The sequence below is a fragment of the Cervus canadensis genome, chromosome 6 (genome assembly GCF_019320065.1).
Source record: "Cervus canadensis isolate Bull #8, Minnesota chromosome 6, ASM1932006v1, whole genome shotgun sequence".
Taxonomy (NCBI): domain Eukaryota; kingdom Metazoa; phylum Chordata; class Mammalia; order Artiodactyla; family Cervidae; genus Cervus; species Cervus canadensis.
In genome coordinates, this window is record NC_057391.1 from 47,521,868 (window position 1) to 47,540,169 (window position 18,302).

Consider the following 18,302-nt stretch of genomic DNA (forward strand, 5'->3'; position numbering starts at 1 on the left):
AAATACCGCGCCGCTCGCGCCCCCATTGGGCGGCCCTACGTACGACGCGCTCTTCCCATTGGCTAGTCAGGAGACCCTTCCGCAGGCTGATTGGCTGAATTTGCCAGACCCGTTTGTTGTCATAACAACAGGTTTTTTTTTTCCTGCTTGGTGTATTTTAAAAAAAATCTCGGCTCGTAAGATAAACAAAAATAAAATGCCTCACTAGAAAAGCAGACGTAGGACGCCTTCTCTGGATGTTGACGCGGCCTCAATTACGGATGTCTGCGTTTGTACAGGGTGCGCGGAATTTGGTTCTAGGGAACACCCTAAAAATGCCATTTCTATTTACTCTTCTTCCATTAAGTTTTGCGTTGACGTTAGGTAGGATTGGCCTGCCTAGGTGGTGAAACAGGCGCCTATGGGTCCTTTAGGGCTGCGCTGTGTTAAGTGGTTGAGATGCAAACGTGTGCTTAAGAAGTGGGAATTGTGACGTTTACTCTAAAGCTAAGATTCTTAGGAGATGGGGAAAAAAATGATAAATGCGGTTTGTGTGACTTGTGATTCAAGTAAACTCTTCATTGTGTTGCGAAACCTGGAACATCGTTTCGGGTGTGTTGTGATCAGTGCTCAGTAAATATTTGTCGAATAAATTATGTGTCGAAGATTTTAAAATGAAAAAGACAACTGAAGTGTGATACAGCCTTGGGCAGCAGGGTGGGAGGATCAGGTCAAGACAAGAAAAGAAGAAAGAAAAAGTGAGAGCAATGGGAAAGAGGAGAGGAAAGGAAGGGTCGAAGCCCCAAAGTAAAGGTAGTGAAATGACTTCTGATGATAGGCTCCGTCTAAGAATTTGAGCAAGATTTCCCATCACTCCTACTCTTTAAAAAATGGTTTATCTCTCTGTTACTGGGGTACTAATGAGCCTTAAATAAAGTGATCTGAATTAAATTCCTTCTCTTGGATCTAACATGACTATACCTGTTTCCTCTTCAGTTCGGTTGCTAAGTCGTGTCCAACTCTTTGCGACCCCATGGACTGCAGCATGCCAGGCCTCCCTGTCCATCACCAACTCCCAGAGCTTACCCAAACTCATGGCCATCGAGTTGTTGATGCCATCCAACCATCTCATCCTCTGTCGTCCCCTTCTTCTCCTGCCAGTCTTTCCCAGCATCAGGATCCTTTCAAATGAGTCAGTTCTTCGCATCAGGTGGCCAAAGTATTGGAGTTTCAGTTTCATCATCAGTCCTTCCGATGAATATTCAGGACTGATTTCCTTTAGGATGGACTGGTTGGATCTCCTTGCTGTCCAAGGGACCCTCAAGGGTCTTCTCCAACACCACAGTTCAATAGCATCAATTCTCTGGCACTCAGCTTTGTTTATAGCCCAACTCTCACATCCATACATGACTACTGGAAAAACGTAACTTTGACTAGGCAGACCTTTGTTGACAAAGTAATGTCTCTGTTTTTTAATATGCTGTCTAGGTTGGTCATAACTTTTCTTCCAAGGAGCAAGCGTCTTTTAATTTCATGACTGCAGTCACCATCTGTAGTGATTTTGGAGCCCCCAAAAATAAAGCCTCTCACGGTTTCCATTGTTTCCGCATCTATTTGCCATGAAGTGATGGGAACGGATGCCATGATCTCAGTTTTCTCAATGTTGAGTTTTAAGCCAACTTTTTCACTCTCCTCTTTCATTTTCATCAAGAGGTTCTTTAGTTCTTTTTTGCTTTCTGCCCTAAGGGTGGTCTCATCTGCATATCTGAGGTAAAACAGAAATAATTGCAGCTACTAAGTGGCATGAGAAGATGTTAATGTATCCATCATCCTAAAACTAAAAATTAGATATCCAGTGAAGAAGTATTGGGAAGGGAAAATAGATGTTTAGGGCACTGGGGTTGTGAGTAAAATTATACTCTTTCTTTACTGTTATATTTTTGTGGTAATATCAAAAGCTACAACTATAAAACAATCCTTATCAACTCTTAGGGCTTTGTAAACAGAAATGTTACGAATGGTAAAGTGCTTTTATTAACTGATTTGACACTGTTAAAACTTAATAATTTAATTCATATTAGACATACTGTATTTTCATTTAAAGTAGAGGTACTATTTCTTGTGGCCTATCCCTCATTGCAGCTAACCTAGAACCTTACAAATAAACTTTTTGATTCAATCTCTTGTTTAATGCATTGTAGTCCCATATTTTTATTTCCTATTCCCGTCTTATATAACATTGATCACTCTTCCTATGTACTAATTTAAATAAACTTTCTCATAGAATCCTCTTAGTCCTTAGATCCCAGTTTTTAGTATTATCCCAATTTGGGCGGCATTTTAAAATTTATGTATAATTGATATATATTAGCTTCAGATGTATAACATAATCATGTAAAATTTGTATATATCCCAAAAGGATCACAATGAGTCTAGCTAGCATCTGTCATGTGTTGTCCCAATCTAACAGATAAAGAAACTGTAAGATTCACAACAGTTTAATGTCTTGGCTGCAATCACAGTCCTTATGGGTTTCAGAGCTAGAGTGTGTACTCAAGTCTGATTTCAAAGTCTTTCCTCTGTATTTACCATTGTCCTCTCATTGGCTTCCCTCATGGCTCAGCTGGTAAAGAAACCACCTGCAATGTGGGAGACCTGGGTTCAATCCCTGGGTTGGGAAGATCCCCTGGAGTAGGGAACAGCTACCCACTCCAGTATTCTGGCCTGGAGAATTCCATGGACTATATAGTCCTTGGGGTGGCAAAGAGTCAGACTTGACTGAGCAACTTTCACTTTCCCTATTTACATTTGGCAGAAACAGTGGCAAAAGCTTGAAATAGTCATCAAAGGGAATTGAATCGAAAATTAACCAAGGATAAATTTCCTGAAGGCCGGTCTTTTGCAGTATGGTAAAATTCTACATGGTCAATTCACTTTATTTCATTTCTTGGTCAAGTACTGCTTCAAATACTGGAGTGAATATGGAGTGAGGAATATTGCAGGCATAGAATGCACCCTAAGCAAAAGCACAGACCACCAATATTGGACTGGCATGATTGAAGACATGGTGAGTGGTTTGGTTTGGCAGGAGTTATTACGTTTCAAGGTAGGTGTTGCCTAGTATCTTCCAACCATACAAAAGGAAGTCTGAGACAGATTCTGAGATTCCTACACAAATGTTTAGGTCCTGGACTGCCAAACGGGAACTCTTCAGACACGAAGATTCCTCAGTCTAGGATAGAGTCTTACAGTTTTGGCTGTCAGAACTATCCTTCTGAATCACCAGAGATTTGCTTGCTGTTGGTCAGACCCTCTTCGCTTCCAATTTCTTATTCAGCTACCAGCCTCATTCTCCTCCTTGGGATTCTTTTCTCAGATATCCAGGACCTTCTCCCATTTTGAAAACTTCACAGTCAGCCAGTCACTTTTGATGTGGAACTCAAGAACTTCAGGTGGAAAAAACTGTCCCTGGGCAGGTCAGAGCTAGAAACCCCACCACTCTCCTAGAAGACCCATAAATAGGCACCAGGACAATCTTGAGCTCAGCCTAGTAATTGCTTAATTTGATCACACGTTCCAGCATATAAGCTCCACAAGGGCAGGGGAGTTGGTTTTATGAACCATTCTAACTCTAGTGCCTGGAACAAATAAGACGCTTATTTATTATTGAATTTTATTAGGATTAATGTGGGTTATGTACTAGATTATCATAAAATTCCAAAAGCTCAGCTCATGATCATAGTCTCTACATCCCTGAAGAATACTTTTGTACTTCTGGGAAACTTTCAGCAGCTGTTGTTCCAGATCACAGTGAGGGTATAAAAGGTCCAATTTAATCCAGATCATTAACAATTACAATTTTCATCAGGTGACTTTTTGTCAGAACCCAGCTATCTTCCTAATTACTACCATGTTCTCTTCCTCAGTTACTCTTATACCATTTCTATCCCCTACTGTAACTGCCTACCTCTTTCTGATTTCTTCTTCTCTCTCTGAACTACCTAGAAGATAAATTTGCTATATTAAAATGTCAGTGTTTGCAAGCACTGTAGGGAACACAGGGAAGAATAAAGTATTAGCCATGCCCTCAAGTTCAAAACAAGGAAAAGGAGACACATAGGAACAAAATTATTTTAAGAGGCAGAACCTATAAAATACTGAGCACAGTCAGATTAATTCAAAATGGGGGTAGAGGAAGGAAGGCTTACAAAAAAGGGGACATTTGAGCTGACTTTTAAAGGAGGGGTTAGATTTCAGCAAGCAGAGATAGCAAAGGCATTCAAGTAGAAACAATGAGAATCTACAGGAAAACTAAGTAATCTGAGGCATTTGGATTATAGAAATGTTAACGTTCATCTCTATACTCCAGCTTGTAGGCAGCTGAGAGGAGCTACCCCAAGTCCAAGGTCAGAAGCAGAGGCCGGGAGGAGATATCCCACGTCTAAGGTAAGGAGCAGCAGCTGCGCTTCACTGAAGCAGCCGTGAAGAGATACCCCACGTCCAAGGTAACAGAAACCCCAGTAATTCAGTAGGCCCTGAGAGAGGGCATAAGAGGGCAGACAGTCTGAAACCACAATCACAGAAAACTAACCAATCTGAACACATGGACCACAGCCTTGTCTAACTCAAAGAAACTAAGCAGGGCCACCGAAGATGGACGACTCATGGAGGAGAGGTCTGACAGAATGTGGTCCACTGGAGAAGGGAATGGCAAACCACTTCATATTCTTGCCTTGAGAACCCCATGAACAGTATGAGAAGGCAAAATGATAGGACACTGAAAGATGAACTCCCCAGGTTGGTAGGTGCCCAATAGGCTACTGGAGATCACTGGAGAAATAACTTCAGAAAGAATGAAGAGATGGAGCCAAAGCAAAAACAACACCCAGTTGTGGATGTGACTGGAGATAGAAGCAAGGTCTGATGCTGTAAAGAGCAATATTACATAGGAACCTGGAATGTTAGGTCCATGAATCAAGGCAAATTGAAAGTGGTCAAACAGGAGATGGCAAGAGTGAACGTCAACATTCTAGGAATCAGTGAACTAAAATGGACTAGAATGGGTGAATATAACTCAGATGACCATTATATCTACTACTGTGGGCAGGAAATGGTTTAGAAGAAATGGATTAGCCATTACAGTTAACAAAAGAGTCCAAAATGCAGTATTTGGATGCAATCTCAAAAACGACAGAATGATCTCTGTTCATTTCCAAGGCAAACCATTCAATATCATGGTAATCCAAGTCTATGCCCCGACCAGTAACACTGAAGAACCTAAAGTTGAACAGTTCTATGAAGACCTATAAGACCTTGTAGAACTAGCACCCAAAAAAGATGTCCTTTTCATTACAGGAGACTGGAATACAAAAGTAGGAAGTCAAGAAACACCTGGAGTAACAGGCAAATTTGGCCTTGGAGTACAGAATGAAGCAGGGCAAAGGCTAATAGAGTTTTGCCAAGAGAATGCACTGGTCATAGCAAACACCCTCTTCCAACAACACAAGAGAAGACTTTACACATTGACATCACCAGATGGCCAACACCGAAATCAGACTGATTATCTGATTATCTGGTTGATTATCTGGTTATCTGGTCAGCAAATCAAGATCAGGACCTGACTGTGGCTCAGATTGTGAACTCCTTAAGCCAAATTCAGATGTAAATTGAAGAAAGTGGGGAAAACCACTAGACCATTCAGGTATGACCTAAATCAAATCCCTTATGATTATACAGTGGAAGTGAGAAATAGATTTAAGGGACTAGATCTGATAGACAGAGTGCCTGATGAACTATGGACAGAGGTTTGTGACATTGTACAGGAGACAGGGAGCAAGAACATCCCCAAGAAAAAGAAATGCAAGAAAGCAAAATGGCTGTCTGAGGAGGCCTTACAAATAACTGTGAAAAGAGAAGAAAAAAGCAAAGGGGAAAAGGAAAGATACACCCATTTGAATGCAGAGTTCCAAAGAATAGCAAGGAGAGATAAGAAAACCTTCCTCAGTGATCAATACAAAGAAATAGATGAAAATAATAGAATGGGAAAGACTAGAGATCTCTTCAAGAAAATTAGAGATACCAAGGGAACATTTCATGCAAAGATGGGTTCAATAAATGACAAATTGTATAGACCTAACAGAAGCAGAAGATATTAAGAAGAGGTGCCAAGAATACACAGAAGAACTGTACAAAAAAGATCTTCACAACGCAGATAATCACAATGGTGTGATCACTCACCTAGAGCCACATCCTGGAATGTGAAGTCAAGTGGGCCTTAGCAAACATCACTACAAACAAAGCTAGTGGAGGTGATGGGATTCCAGTTGAGCTATTTCAAATCCTAAAAGATCATGCTGTGAAAATGCTGTACTCAATATGCCAGCAAATTTGGAAAACTCAGCAGTGGCCACAGGACTGGAAAAGGTCAGTTTTCATTCCAATCCCAAAGAAAGGCAATGCCACAGAATGCTCAAACTACCGCACAATTGCACTCATCTCACACACTACCAAAGTAATGCTCAAAATTCTCCAAACCAGGCTTCAGCAGTATGTGAACCATGAACTTCCAGATGTTCAAGCTGGTTTTAGAAAAGGCAGAGCAACCAGAGGTCAAATTGCCAACATCCACTGGATCTTCGAAAAAGCAAGAGAGTTCCAGAAAAACATCCATTTCTGCTCTATTGACTATGCCAAAGCCTTTAACTGTGTGGATTACAATAAACTGTGGAAAATTCTGAAAGAGATGGGAATACCAGACCACCTGACCTGCCTCTTGAGAAATCTGTATGCATGTCAGGAAGCACCAGTTAGGACTGGACATGGAAAAACAGACTGGTTCCAAATAGGAAAAGGAGTACATCAAGACTGTATATTGTCACCTTGCTTATTTAACTTATACGCAGAGTACATCATGAGAAACACTGGACTGGATGAAGCACACGCTGGAATCAAGACTGCTAGGAGAAATATCAATAACCTCAGATATGCATATGACACCACCCTTATGGCAGAAAGTGAAGAACTAAAGAGCCTCTTGATGAAAGAGAAAATGGAGAGTGAAAAAGTTGGCATAAAGCTCAACATTCAGAAAACTAAGATCATGGCATCTGGTCCTATCACTTCATGGCAAATAGATGGGAAAATAGTGGAAACAGTGGCTGACTATTTTGGGGGGGCTCCAAAATCACTGCAGATGGTGACTGCAGCCATGAAGGTAAACAACGCTTACTCCTTAGAAGGAAAGTTCTGACCAACCTAAACAGCATATTAAAAAGCAGAGACATTACTTTGCTAACAAAGGTCCGTCTGGTCAAGGCTATGGTTTTTCTAGTAGTAATATATGGATGTGAGAGTTGGACTGTAAAGAAAGCTGAGTGCGAAGAATTGATGCTTTTGAACTGTGGTGTTCGAGAAGACTCTTGAGAGTCCCTTTGACTGCAAGGAGATCCAACCAATCAATCCTAAAGGGATTCAGTCCTGAATATTCATTGGAAGGACTGATGCTGAAGTTCAAGCTCCAGTACTTTGGAGTTCTTCGCACCTGATGCGAAGAGCTGACTCCTTAGAAAAGACCCTGATGTTGGGAAAGGCAGGAGGAGAAGGCGACAACAGAGGATGAGATGGATGGATGGCATCACGGACTCTATGGACATGAGTCTGAGCAAGCTCCAGGAGTTGGTGATGGACAGGGAGGCCTGGTGTGCTGCAATTCATGGGGTCGCAAAGAGACGCGACTGAGAGACTGAACTGAACTGAACTGAATCTGTTGCTGGCTTGGCAGGGTGTATGGTTATGTCCCAGTCTGTTGTCTGTTCAGTAGCAGGGAGACCCAGAGAGGTAGAAATAAACACCTTTCTATTATGAGCCTCCACTGAAAAGGATTCTTTAAAATCTGGACCTCAAGCTTGTGGATCATCCAAACTTCTTTGTTGTTTGTTCTTTTAATCTACTAAATGCCTTGTATAAGCAAGGCACTGCGCATGCTAATTAGAAGAAAAACAGGGGGGTCATTAAAAACTGCACCCCTGGGACTTCCCTGGCGGTTCAGTAGTTAAGACTCTGTGCTGCCAATGCAGGGGGTGCAGTTCAATCCCTGGTTGGGGAACTAAGATACCACATGCCGCATGATGCTGCCAAAAGATTGAAACAAACAAACAAACCTGAGTTCCTGCCTTCATGGTGCTTAAAGTATAAGGTCCATGAAAGGATAACAGTAAAATTTACTCATCTTTAGAAGGTGAGTATAAAAATATGAGGTCCCTTGAGGATAATAAACCATTGACTCAAGTTTTAATATTATGCTATTCCATTATTCATGCATTTTCTCTTTTCTGCTATTCCAGATAAACATTGTAAGACACTGTAAATTTTGTCTCATATACTAATCAGCTTTGGTGAAATCTTGAGGAGCTACAGAATGCAGAGAATGTCCCAGTTGGCATATCAAGCTTTCTTTTCACTAACCAACCCCATGCTGAGCTAAACTGTGCCTGCAGGGTATGCAGGCCTATTGGGACATGAGAGCCAATCCCACTCTCACACAGAAGGTAGAGTGAAGACTATGTCTCATTTCACTTCAGTTTGTATTCCTTTTTCAACTCATTCTTTCCATTTTCACACCTGTTGTTTAGGAAACCTGTGCACCCTTAGAAAATACCATTCCAAGACCTAACTCATTAGCATGAGTAAGTTCAGATTAATTCTGTACTTCTTTAATGCTTAGGTCACATCCAGAGTGATGATCACTTTCAGGTATCATATTTTGTGTGTGTGTGTGGACTGTAGTCCACCAGGCTCCTCTGTCCATGGGATTCTCCAGGCAAGAATACTGGAGTGGGTTGCCATTTCCTGCTCCAGGGGATCTTCCCAACCCAGGGATCAACACTGTGTCTCTTGTACCCCCTGCATTGGCAGGCAGATTCTTTGCCACTAGAAATATCCAAAAAAATAGTGACAATAGATAAGAGGCTTATGATCCAGTTTAAACAAAAGGGTTCTAAGGATAGTCTACTTGGAAAAGACCCAAATAAATCAAGATAGCTGTCCTATAGTATCTGAAGAGCTAGTATATAGCAAGAAACCACTTATTTTTACACTGCTCCAAAATATAGGATAGGATCCTACATTGTAGGAACATGTAACAAAAGAAAAGAATTAATGATTTTTTTAAATAATTAATGATTTCAACAGTTTACAAAAAAAAAAAAGTGCTTCTTCAATAAGTAGTGACCTCATCAGCCCTGGAAGAATATAACTATAGGCATAATTGGATTGGTTGGGGTTCTTCAGAGATAGAAAGATAGGGGATTGGCCCACACAATTATGAAAGCTAACAAGTCCTGCAATCTTGTCTGCAAGCTGGAAACTCAGGAGAGCCACTGGAGTAGTTGCAGCCCAAAGGCTGGTAGACTAGAAATCCAGGAAGAGCCTAGATCTGTTTGAGAGCAGAGATAGGAGAAAAACAATGTCCTGACTTGAAAGTAGTGAAGAGGAGAATTCTCCCTTACTCATGGGGTGCAGGAGGAGAAGAGAAGAGTCTTTTTGTTCTGTTAAGACTTTCAACCGATTGGATGAGGTCCATCTATATTAGGGAGGGCAAACTGCTTTACACAGTCTACAGATTCAAATGTTGATCTCATCTAGAAACACCCTCAAAGATAGACCCAGAACAGTTTTACCAAATGTCCGGGCACTCAACGTTGCAGTCAAACTGACACAGTAAATTAACTATCACAATAACCGTCTATCAAGAACACTGCAGAAAGAATTTCTAAATTACACAAAGATAGGGCAGTCAAAAGAAAAGAAGCATCTAGCAATCTCCAATTTCTTTTTCTCTAATCTCAGCATAAGGAAGTCAAAGTTCCTCCACCACTGATTCCTCTCATGATTACACTTCAGAGAATAGACCGTTTGCATATATGGCTTCTCCATATGTCGGGCTTCCCTCGAAGCTCGGTTGGTAAACAATCTGCCTGCAGTGCAGGAAACCTGGGTTCAATTCCTGGGTAAGCAAGATCCCCTGGAGAAGGAAATGGCAACCCACTCCAGTATTCTTGCCTGGAGAATCCCATGGACAGAGGAGCCTGGCAGGCTACAGTCCCTGGGATCGCAAGAGTCGGACACAACTTAGCAACTAAACCACCACCACATATGCTAAACTTCGACTTGGGGGGAAAAATAAATGTGTTCAGGAAGTTTGTACTAGGAATTCTAACAAAGCAATAGCACTTGTTTTATCTCACGGTGATAAATTAAAGATGGTCATAATTTTTTTGCTGCTGCTGCTATTAATAGACACAGTCTATTTCCCCTCCCCTTGAATCTGGACTAGCCTTGCTTTGACTCACAGAATATGGCGGAAATGATACTGTGGAGTTCCAGACCGAGGTCTTAGGAAGCCTGGAGATTTCTTCTTAGAGTTCTGACCCACTATGTGAAGAGCTCTAGCTATCCCTCACTAGAGAGACCACATCAAGAGAGAGAAATGCCCAGTGAGTCTTCAGCTATTCCAGCCAACCCTACTAAAGCATCAGACATCAAAGGGAGGCCACACTGAACACTGCGTCCCAGTAGAGCTCCCAAATGAATGCAGTCACATGAAGAACACAGAAGTCACACTACACTGACATATGAGCTATGCTTGCCCAGCTCTGCCCACATTTTAAAACGATGAGCAATTATAAATTCTGTGTCTAAGTCACTAAGATTTGGTGTGGCTTGTTACATAACAGGTAACAGACATATTTACCTGGCGGTATTCTCAATCCTTACATCAAATAAGCTTTTCTGTTTGCTGGAATAGTCTTGTATCTTATTGCTTACTATGGTCTCACAGCTTAGGAAAACACAGCACAATAGGTAGGATTTACAGTTATTTGTAAAGGCTGAATCTCAAAAACATTATTCTTGGAAATTTTTTTCACACAGGAAACTTCAGTGCCTGAGCCATGTTCTTGCCTTTGGCTGTCTTCTGAGGGCAGTTTATTTAGTGCTGAACCATGGATCAGATATAACTGAGAGCCCTAGGAAGCCCTGAGCTGGTCTCATAGAATTTCTGGCCACAGAAGTCCAAGGTCTGGAGACTGGGTCTTGATATAGGGGATAAGACAGTTACTAACTGTATCATTTTAAAAATATGTACACAAATTCTTGCTATACCTTCCTTCAAATGCTGGAACCCAGTCAACTCCTCCTGAGTAGAGGCTATACTTAGTAACTTGCTTCTAATGAATATAATGAGTCAGAAATGAGAGTATATAACATCAGACTAGATGAAAAATCTCTCTGTGGCTTCCTCCTTGCTCTCTCTTTGTGGTCATTTGCTCTGGTGAAACCAGCTAGCCTGCTGGGAAGACATTTGAGCGGCCCTATGAAGTGGCCCTTATAACAAGGAAGTGGGGTGGGGTCTCTTGGCCAACAACCAATAATGAACCAAGTCTCCTATCATCAGCCATCTGAGTGAACCATCTTCCAAGGAGATCATCCAGACCCAGTAATGACTTCAGATGACTGCAGCCCCAGCTAGCACCTGGACTGTAACTTCATAAGCCACCCTGAGCCAGAAGTACCAAGCTAAGCTGTTTCCAAATTCCTGATCCACAGAAACTAAAATGTTTGTGCTTAAGCCACTAAGTTTTATGGTTACCAAGCAACAGAAGGTAATACAAAGCTTTGGGATTTGGGGCATGTGTAGCTAACAGTAAACGAGGAACCTAGGAACATCATAACTTATTCTCTAAGCAAATACTAATAGAATGGTAGTCTCTAGACAGTTCAACAAACACATCCATCTCTTTTTAAGGGCAAGCTGGGAGACTACCACATCTCTTCCAATTCTCTTGTCAAAACTCTTCTTAAAAGAGGCTCTTGAGAATCTAAAGAACAGAACCTTTAGGATAAAAGGTTTGGAGCATCCCATATTATGGGCCAGGTTGGAAATCTGAGTGTCTTGAGCTATTCTGCCAGCCACACAGGCCTTTGCAGAAGCCAAACTCTTTCTTTCTAAATAACACAATGGATCAGTAAAAATCCGTAGAATTTTATTTTCAAAGTCTCCCCACGCACCCCGCACACATATTGAATATTGCCACCTAAGGTAAAACTGACTTGGCGTAGCACACAATGAAAATTAGTGAATCTAAACATTCTGTTTTATTTCTTGATTATGCCAAAGCCTTTGACTGTGTAGATCACAACAAACTGTGGAAAGTCTTCAAGAGATGGGAATACCAGACCACCTTTACCTGCCTCCTGAGAAATCTGTATGTAGGTCAGTAAGAAACAGAACAGGACATGGAACAACAGACTGGTTCCAGATTTGGAAAGGAGTACATCAAGGTTGTATATTGTCACCCTGCTTATGTAACAATGCAGAGTACATCAAGCAAAATGCCAGGCCAGATGAAGCACAAACTGGAATCAAGATTGCCAGGAGAAATATCAATAACCTCAGATATGTAGATCTAAAGAGGAACTAAAGAGCCTCTTGAAATTGAAAGAGGAGAGTGAAAAAGCTGGCTTAAAACTCAACATTCAAAAAACGAAGATTATGGCATCCAGTCCCATCACTTCATGGCAAATAGATGGGGAAACAATGGAAACAGTAAGAGACTTTATTTTCTTGGGTTCCAAGGAGCACTGCAGATGGTGATTGCAGCCATGAAATTAAAAGACGCTTGCTCCTTGGAAGAAAAGCTATGACCAACCTAGACAGCATATTAAAAATCAGAGATATTACTTTGCCAACAAAGGTCTGTCTATTCTAAGCTATGGTTTTTCCAGTGGTCACGTATGGATGTCAGAATTGGACTATAAAGAAAGCTGAGTGCTGAAGAATTGATGCTTTTGAACTGTGATGTTGGAGAAGACTCTTGAGAGTCCCTTGGACTGCAAGGAGGAGTTTAGGCCGGTCAATCCTAAAGGAAATCAGTCCTGAATACTCATTGGAAAGACTGATGCTTGAAGGTGAAACTCCAATATTTTGGCCACTTGATGTGAAGGGCTGACTCATTGGAAAAGACTCTGATGCTTGGAAAGATTGAAGGCAGGAGGAGAAGGGGATGACAGAGGATGAGATGGTTAGATGGTATCACTGACTTGATGGACATGAGTTTGAGCAAGCTCTGGGAGTTGGTGATGGACAGGGAAGCCTGGCATGCCGCAGTCCATGAGGTTGCAAAGAGTTGGACATGACTGAGCAACTGAACTGAAATGAACCATTCTCTGTAGTGATGATAAAGGATTACAAGAGACATGCAGTTTGTCTGGGCTAATCAAAAGCTTCCCCTGGAAACCTACACCTTCTACACAGTCACAGCTCTCAGCCTAAGAATAAAGCTTAGAAGCAGCTAATACAACAACATACGCAGCTCAGTAGTGTGCTCAGTTAACAGTTAACGGGCACCAGATTTCTATATAACACAATTTGATGGGGGGGAAATTAGTAGAGATTGAGGAATTCTAACTGTTAATTTCTCCATAATATTTATTTTCTTTTAGCTCAGAAAGGGTGAATGGTTTCATATCCTGTGCCAACTCTGATCCACTGGCAGTAGCCTAAAACACAGCATTAGATGGTTTTTATGGGCAACTATGTGCCTCATGTGCTTTCACAGCAAAGGAAGAAAGCACACGTGCTCTGAATCTTCCATTCCTCTGGTAGAAGAAAAAAGGCCAACCTATCAGAGAAGGGCTGAAAATGATTGCTCATTCTTATCTAGTAATCAGTTGGTTGGACTCAGTAAGAGAAAGATTGCAGTAAACACTGATCTATGGTCCAGCACCTGCCTTTGCTATTATTTGTTATCAAGGGCAAGCGAATCTGGGTGGCGGGGTGGGACGGAGCAAGCATTGGGAGAACTTAACTTCTTAAGTATATCCTATATGCAAAGCTCTTTATACTCATCTCATTCAATTCTATTAACAAACTATTTCTATTATAGGTAAGAATGATGGAGTTCAGAAAGCTTACGTTTTTTAGTTACACAATTCAAAGCCCAAGTCTGTCTGACACCAAAGACTATATTCTTCTCAAAATTTCAAAAGATCAACTGTGTAGCCTGTGAATTTGTACAGGATACAGAGGAGAGAGATGAGATTGTGTCCAGAAGGCACAACCACAGAATTGGTAACATTTATTTTTTTTAAAAGAAACATGTTTTGGACATAACTCTTATTTCTAAGGAAATGAGTGAAATCTGTAACTGAGAGAAAATATTTCAACCTTAATACATGCACTATTGTGACATGTGAAGTCTTGAATAAGCAAGAAAATTTACTGTGTTTCCAGAAGTTTTGGAAGTTAAATTAGAAATCAGGATGCAGTAATAACCTAAATGGAAAAAGAACTTGGAAAAAGAATAGATACATGTAATACACATAACTGAATTCTTTGCTACACACCTGAAACTAACAAAACATTGTAAATCAACCATACTCCAATATAAAATAAAAATTTTTTAAAAATCTATTTTTTCTACATTTTCTACATTAGTAAACGTTACACTGAGTAAATTGTCAATGGAATTTCTGCATTTTCTATAAAACTAAGTTATTCTCATTTATGAAAAACTAATAATGAAATGTCCACAGAGTCAACATTTTAATCTGTGTTACAGATATTAATAGCATTTTTAAAACAGAGCTAGTTTCCTGTCAAATTGTTATGATTCAAATGATGAAACATGCTAGCAGCTAAAAATTACCAGATAAGAAAAATGCCTCAAGTATCACTTTATCACTTCCATATTAACAAAAATGAACATTAGGATTTGCTGACAAAAGAATTTTAGTTTCAAAGAATTTGGATAGCTATCACTGAAATTTTCACTTTGACCTAAGATGTAGCAGGATATGGAAGACACCAAAACAAAACACAAAAAGGTAAAATACTAAAAATTTCCTTCCATATTTGGTTCATCACTAATCACATTTTCCTGCAACTGTAGTAGCTTAATAAGCTCCTACATAGTTCAGGTATATGCCACAAATACTTGCATAAAGTATTTTAAAGTAATGATAGTTTATATTTTAAAAAAATCAGTAGCAAATGTTAAACAAATCAACAATTTAGTTGTGCATCTAAATCTGATGTAATATAAAAAATAGAGAAATCTATATGTATTTGTGTTTTGGGGAGCATCAAGAGGACTCCGTTGTATAGAATTCTCCCCATCTTATCCCTTGGCCTGGACCATGGCTTTTCCAGTGCTAAAGTCCTACATCTAGGCTACCAGAATACAGGCTACTAGCTCTTCTCCTCAGTAAGATGGCAAAGTCTCTCTTTCTCTCTCTCATTCTGCCACCCCTCCCACAACCCTTCTACAACTGCTGCTAGTATTCTTATTAATTGTGTTATTTTATATCCAATTTTCTTAACCATAATCCACCCTTGATCTCTAACACATACTATGCTTAAGCATGTTGATACTGACAATTACTCAGTGTAACATTTACTAACACATAAAAAGGGCAAATACCCATAACTGAATGAATACAAACAAAATTAGGCAAATGTCAACCTGAGTGAGATCACTGTTTTTGAATCCCATAATGTTCAATGTAGGCAGTTTTATAAAAATGAATTATGAAACACAAAGACAATAGAAATATAAGTTATTTATTAATCAATCCACTTACAAAGCAGGTGGCTTAATGCAAGCTTATTGACATCTTCACATATGATCCATGGGAACATGTCTTCCACATACAGACAGTGATGTTACTGACTGATGCATTTGCAATCTGGGGCATATTAAGCATATTTAGACAAATAAAATTAGGCTATCCTGTATATGAAAGTATCTTGATAATATGCATCCTGAAGTGGATTAAAACTTTCTCCAAAAGAGAAATGTTAGTACATTAACTTAACTTTAATATTCTATATTATGCAGTAAATCTTAACTATAGAAATTAAAATTTTTAAATCAGTGATCGACTCTTGGTAATGTATGAAGTGGGAGTCTAAAACCAGAGCAACAGTAGGTTGACAGTATAATTTGTGCCTCACAGTATCTGCAGATTTACTGTTTTCAAGCTTAAAGAGAAATAAAACAAGAGACATGTAGATTCAGCTGACTTTATTTATCTTTAAACTAATAAAAATCCCTTTAAAAGTGATTCTGGGACCTTTAGAAGATCTAGGAATGCACAGATACCTGCCGATGACTGCAATTCTAAATCCTGACTAAATGTGTTTACAAAAATCAATGTAAGCAGATATCTTTACTATGCGTGCTTAGCAGAAGACTGAATGAAATTCTACATGTCTTCAATTTCCCTAAAATTTTGTTAAATCTGCAAGTATATACAATCCAGCTAATTGAAGTTAATATTTAGTGTTCATCAGAGCTGTTTCACAGCAGCAAAAATTGAATCTGGGAAATAAAGTTCTAAACGATGTAGGAAAAAGATAAATACAATAGGAACAGCAGTCTAAATGTATGGTATTAATATTCAACTCTATCTGTATTGTGCTAAAAGGAAAAGGATACACCAAGAAGAATTCTATTGATCGCTCTGGTGATGTGAGTACCACCTGCATCTGGTTGAAATGGTTGTATTCTGTCCCCGGTACCGAGGGTGGTGTTGAACTCAGAACTCCATATGGTAAATACACAGCAGCCGTTCTGTCCTAATTAAGGAATGTCTTAATACACAATATTATCATCTTCTAGAGGATCTTTATACATTAAACTAAAGTACATGATTGATTAAATTAAACGTTAGTAATGGATAAAAAAAATTCATAATTCTCAAGACCTGGTACTATGTAAAAAACAAAAAGACCACAAAATTCTACTTACTAAAGCAGCTAATCTTGCCTGCAAGTTTAGGGTCACAAGCCCATAATATGTGCAAAGAAATGCAATACAAGGAACCATGCAAAAATACAGGAAAATGATACAGGAAAAATGTCAAATCTAGAAAAAAAAAGCTTTTATAAATACATCAAAATCAACTGTATACATAAACTGTAGGTCTAGCATTAGTTGTACCATGTAGCAGAGCCAGCACTCTTAAGTTCAAGGCTTCCGAATCTGCGCAGGTAAGTCATGCCATCTTTGGTTGATGCAGTACCAGGAAGGTGGGAATGAGAGGGAGGGTAAGAGTTCTGAAACATGGTGTCAACTTTCACTTGGCAGCTGGGCCTCAATGTCCACTCTGCAAATGGGGCACTTCTTATTGGTGATCAACCACTGGTCAACACACACTTGGTGGAAAAGGTGCATACAGGGAAGGCGTCTATCATAAGCAAACAAAACAAAAAGCAAAAGTTAATTTTAAGACAAGTGCAGTGGCATTTAAACAAATGATACCTACAATACTTCAGTAATGTTCTGAAGTTACTAAACATTTTCTCTTCTGTTAAAAAAAAGAAACAAAAAAACCCCAAAACCCTCCCTACTCAAGATTATATACCTACATTAAATTAATACTTTGGGCAATGTAATGTATTAATGACCAAGATAATTAAATATCACAGCTAAAGAATCAAATTATATAAAATCTCAAGAATTTTAAGAACAACAACTATAGTAACAATTATTCCAGCTTTGTTTCTATACATGAGCTGCCAATGTATTGGAGTTGGCAATATGTTCCCCACAACATAATACTGTAAATATATTTTTAATATCAAATCACTGTATTTATGAAGCACTTGCAAAAAAATTCTCACTTAATTCTCTCTTGAAAGAATTATATAGACATACAGCAGCCATATCATACTAATTAAGGAATGTCTTAATATGCAATATTATTTTCTGTCTAGAGGATCTCTTTAACACATTAAAGTACATGATTGATTAAAGGTTAATAATACTGTTTCATGAGATCGTTTTCATGTTATATCATACTATGCTACTCTTTTAAAAGCAGATTAAACAGATATGTATGCTTTAGTACACTACACTATCAATTAGAAATAGAGAAATAAAGCTTCCATGCACTAACATGCTAATGTTAAATCTAACAGTAGAGTAAAGGTTACTGACTTAAGTGTCAATTTCAACTTCCACCACTGTTGAGTTGTCATACATTTCAGAATTCATATTTTGTAAAAATAGCTAAAAAGAGGTGTTCTAATTTCTCCCTGCACAGTATTGTCAATACTGTAAAAAACAGTTATCTATATTTATAAATCTTCATTGGAAATAAGTCAAAGAACCTTCAAACAGCTTCAAACCCTCAAACAGCTTCAAACAACCTTCTATGTGATATAGTAGACAATAAAAGTTTATAACTTTTCTCTCTCTCTTAGTCAACTGAAGAAATATGATACAGGTGTTATATATGTTATAGAACTTGCTTCATATGGG

The 18,302-nt window shown here is 39.2% G+C and overlaps 1 protein-coding gene across 10 annotated transcripts in view; it reads right to left on the reverse strand.

The window, feature by feature from the left end:
- Window positions 1-15,577: 15,577 nt before the first annotated feature.
- Window positions 15,578-18,302, reverse strand: part of RNF111 (ring finger protein 111) — an 82,740-nt gene continuing 80,015 nt past the window's right edge. For all 10 annotated transcript variants that reach the window (XM_043471829.1, XM_043471828.1, XM_043471825.1 and 7 more), the window contains exon 14: window positions 15,578-17,226. In XM_043471829.1, coding sequence (XP_043327764.1) covers window positions 17,109-17,226 — 118 coding nt within the window. In that variant the 3' untranslated portion in view covers window positions 15,578-17,108. The remainder of the gene's footprint in view (window positions 17,227-18,302) is intronic.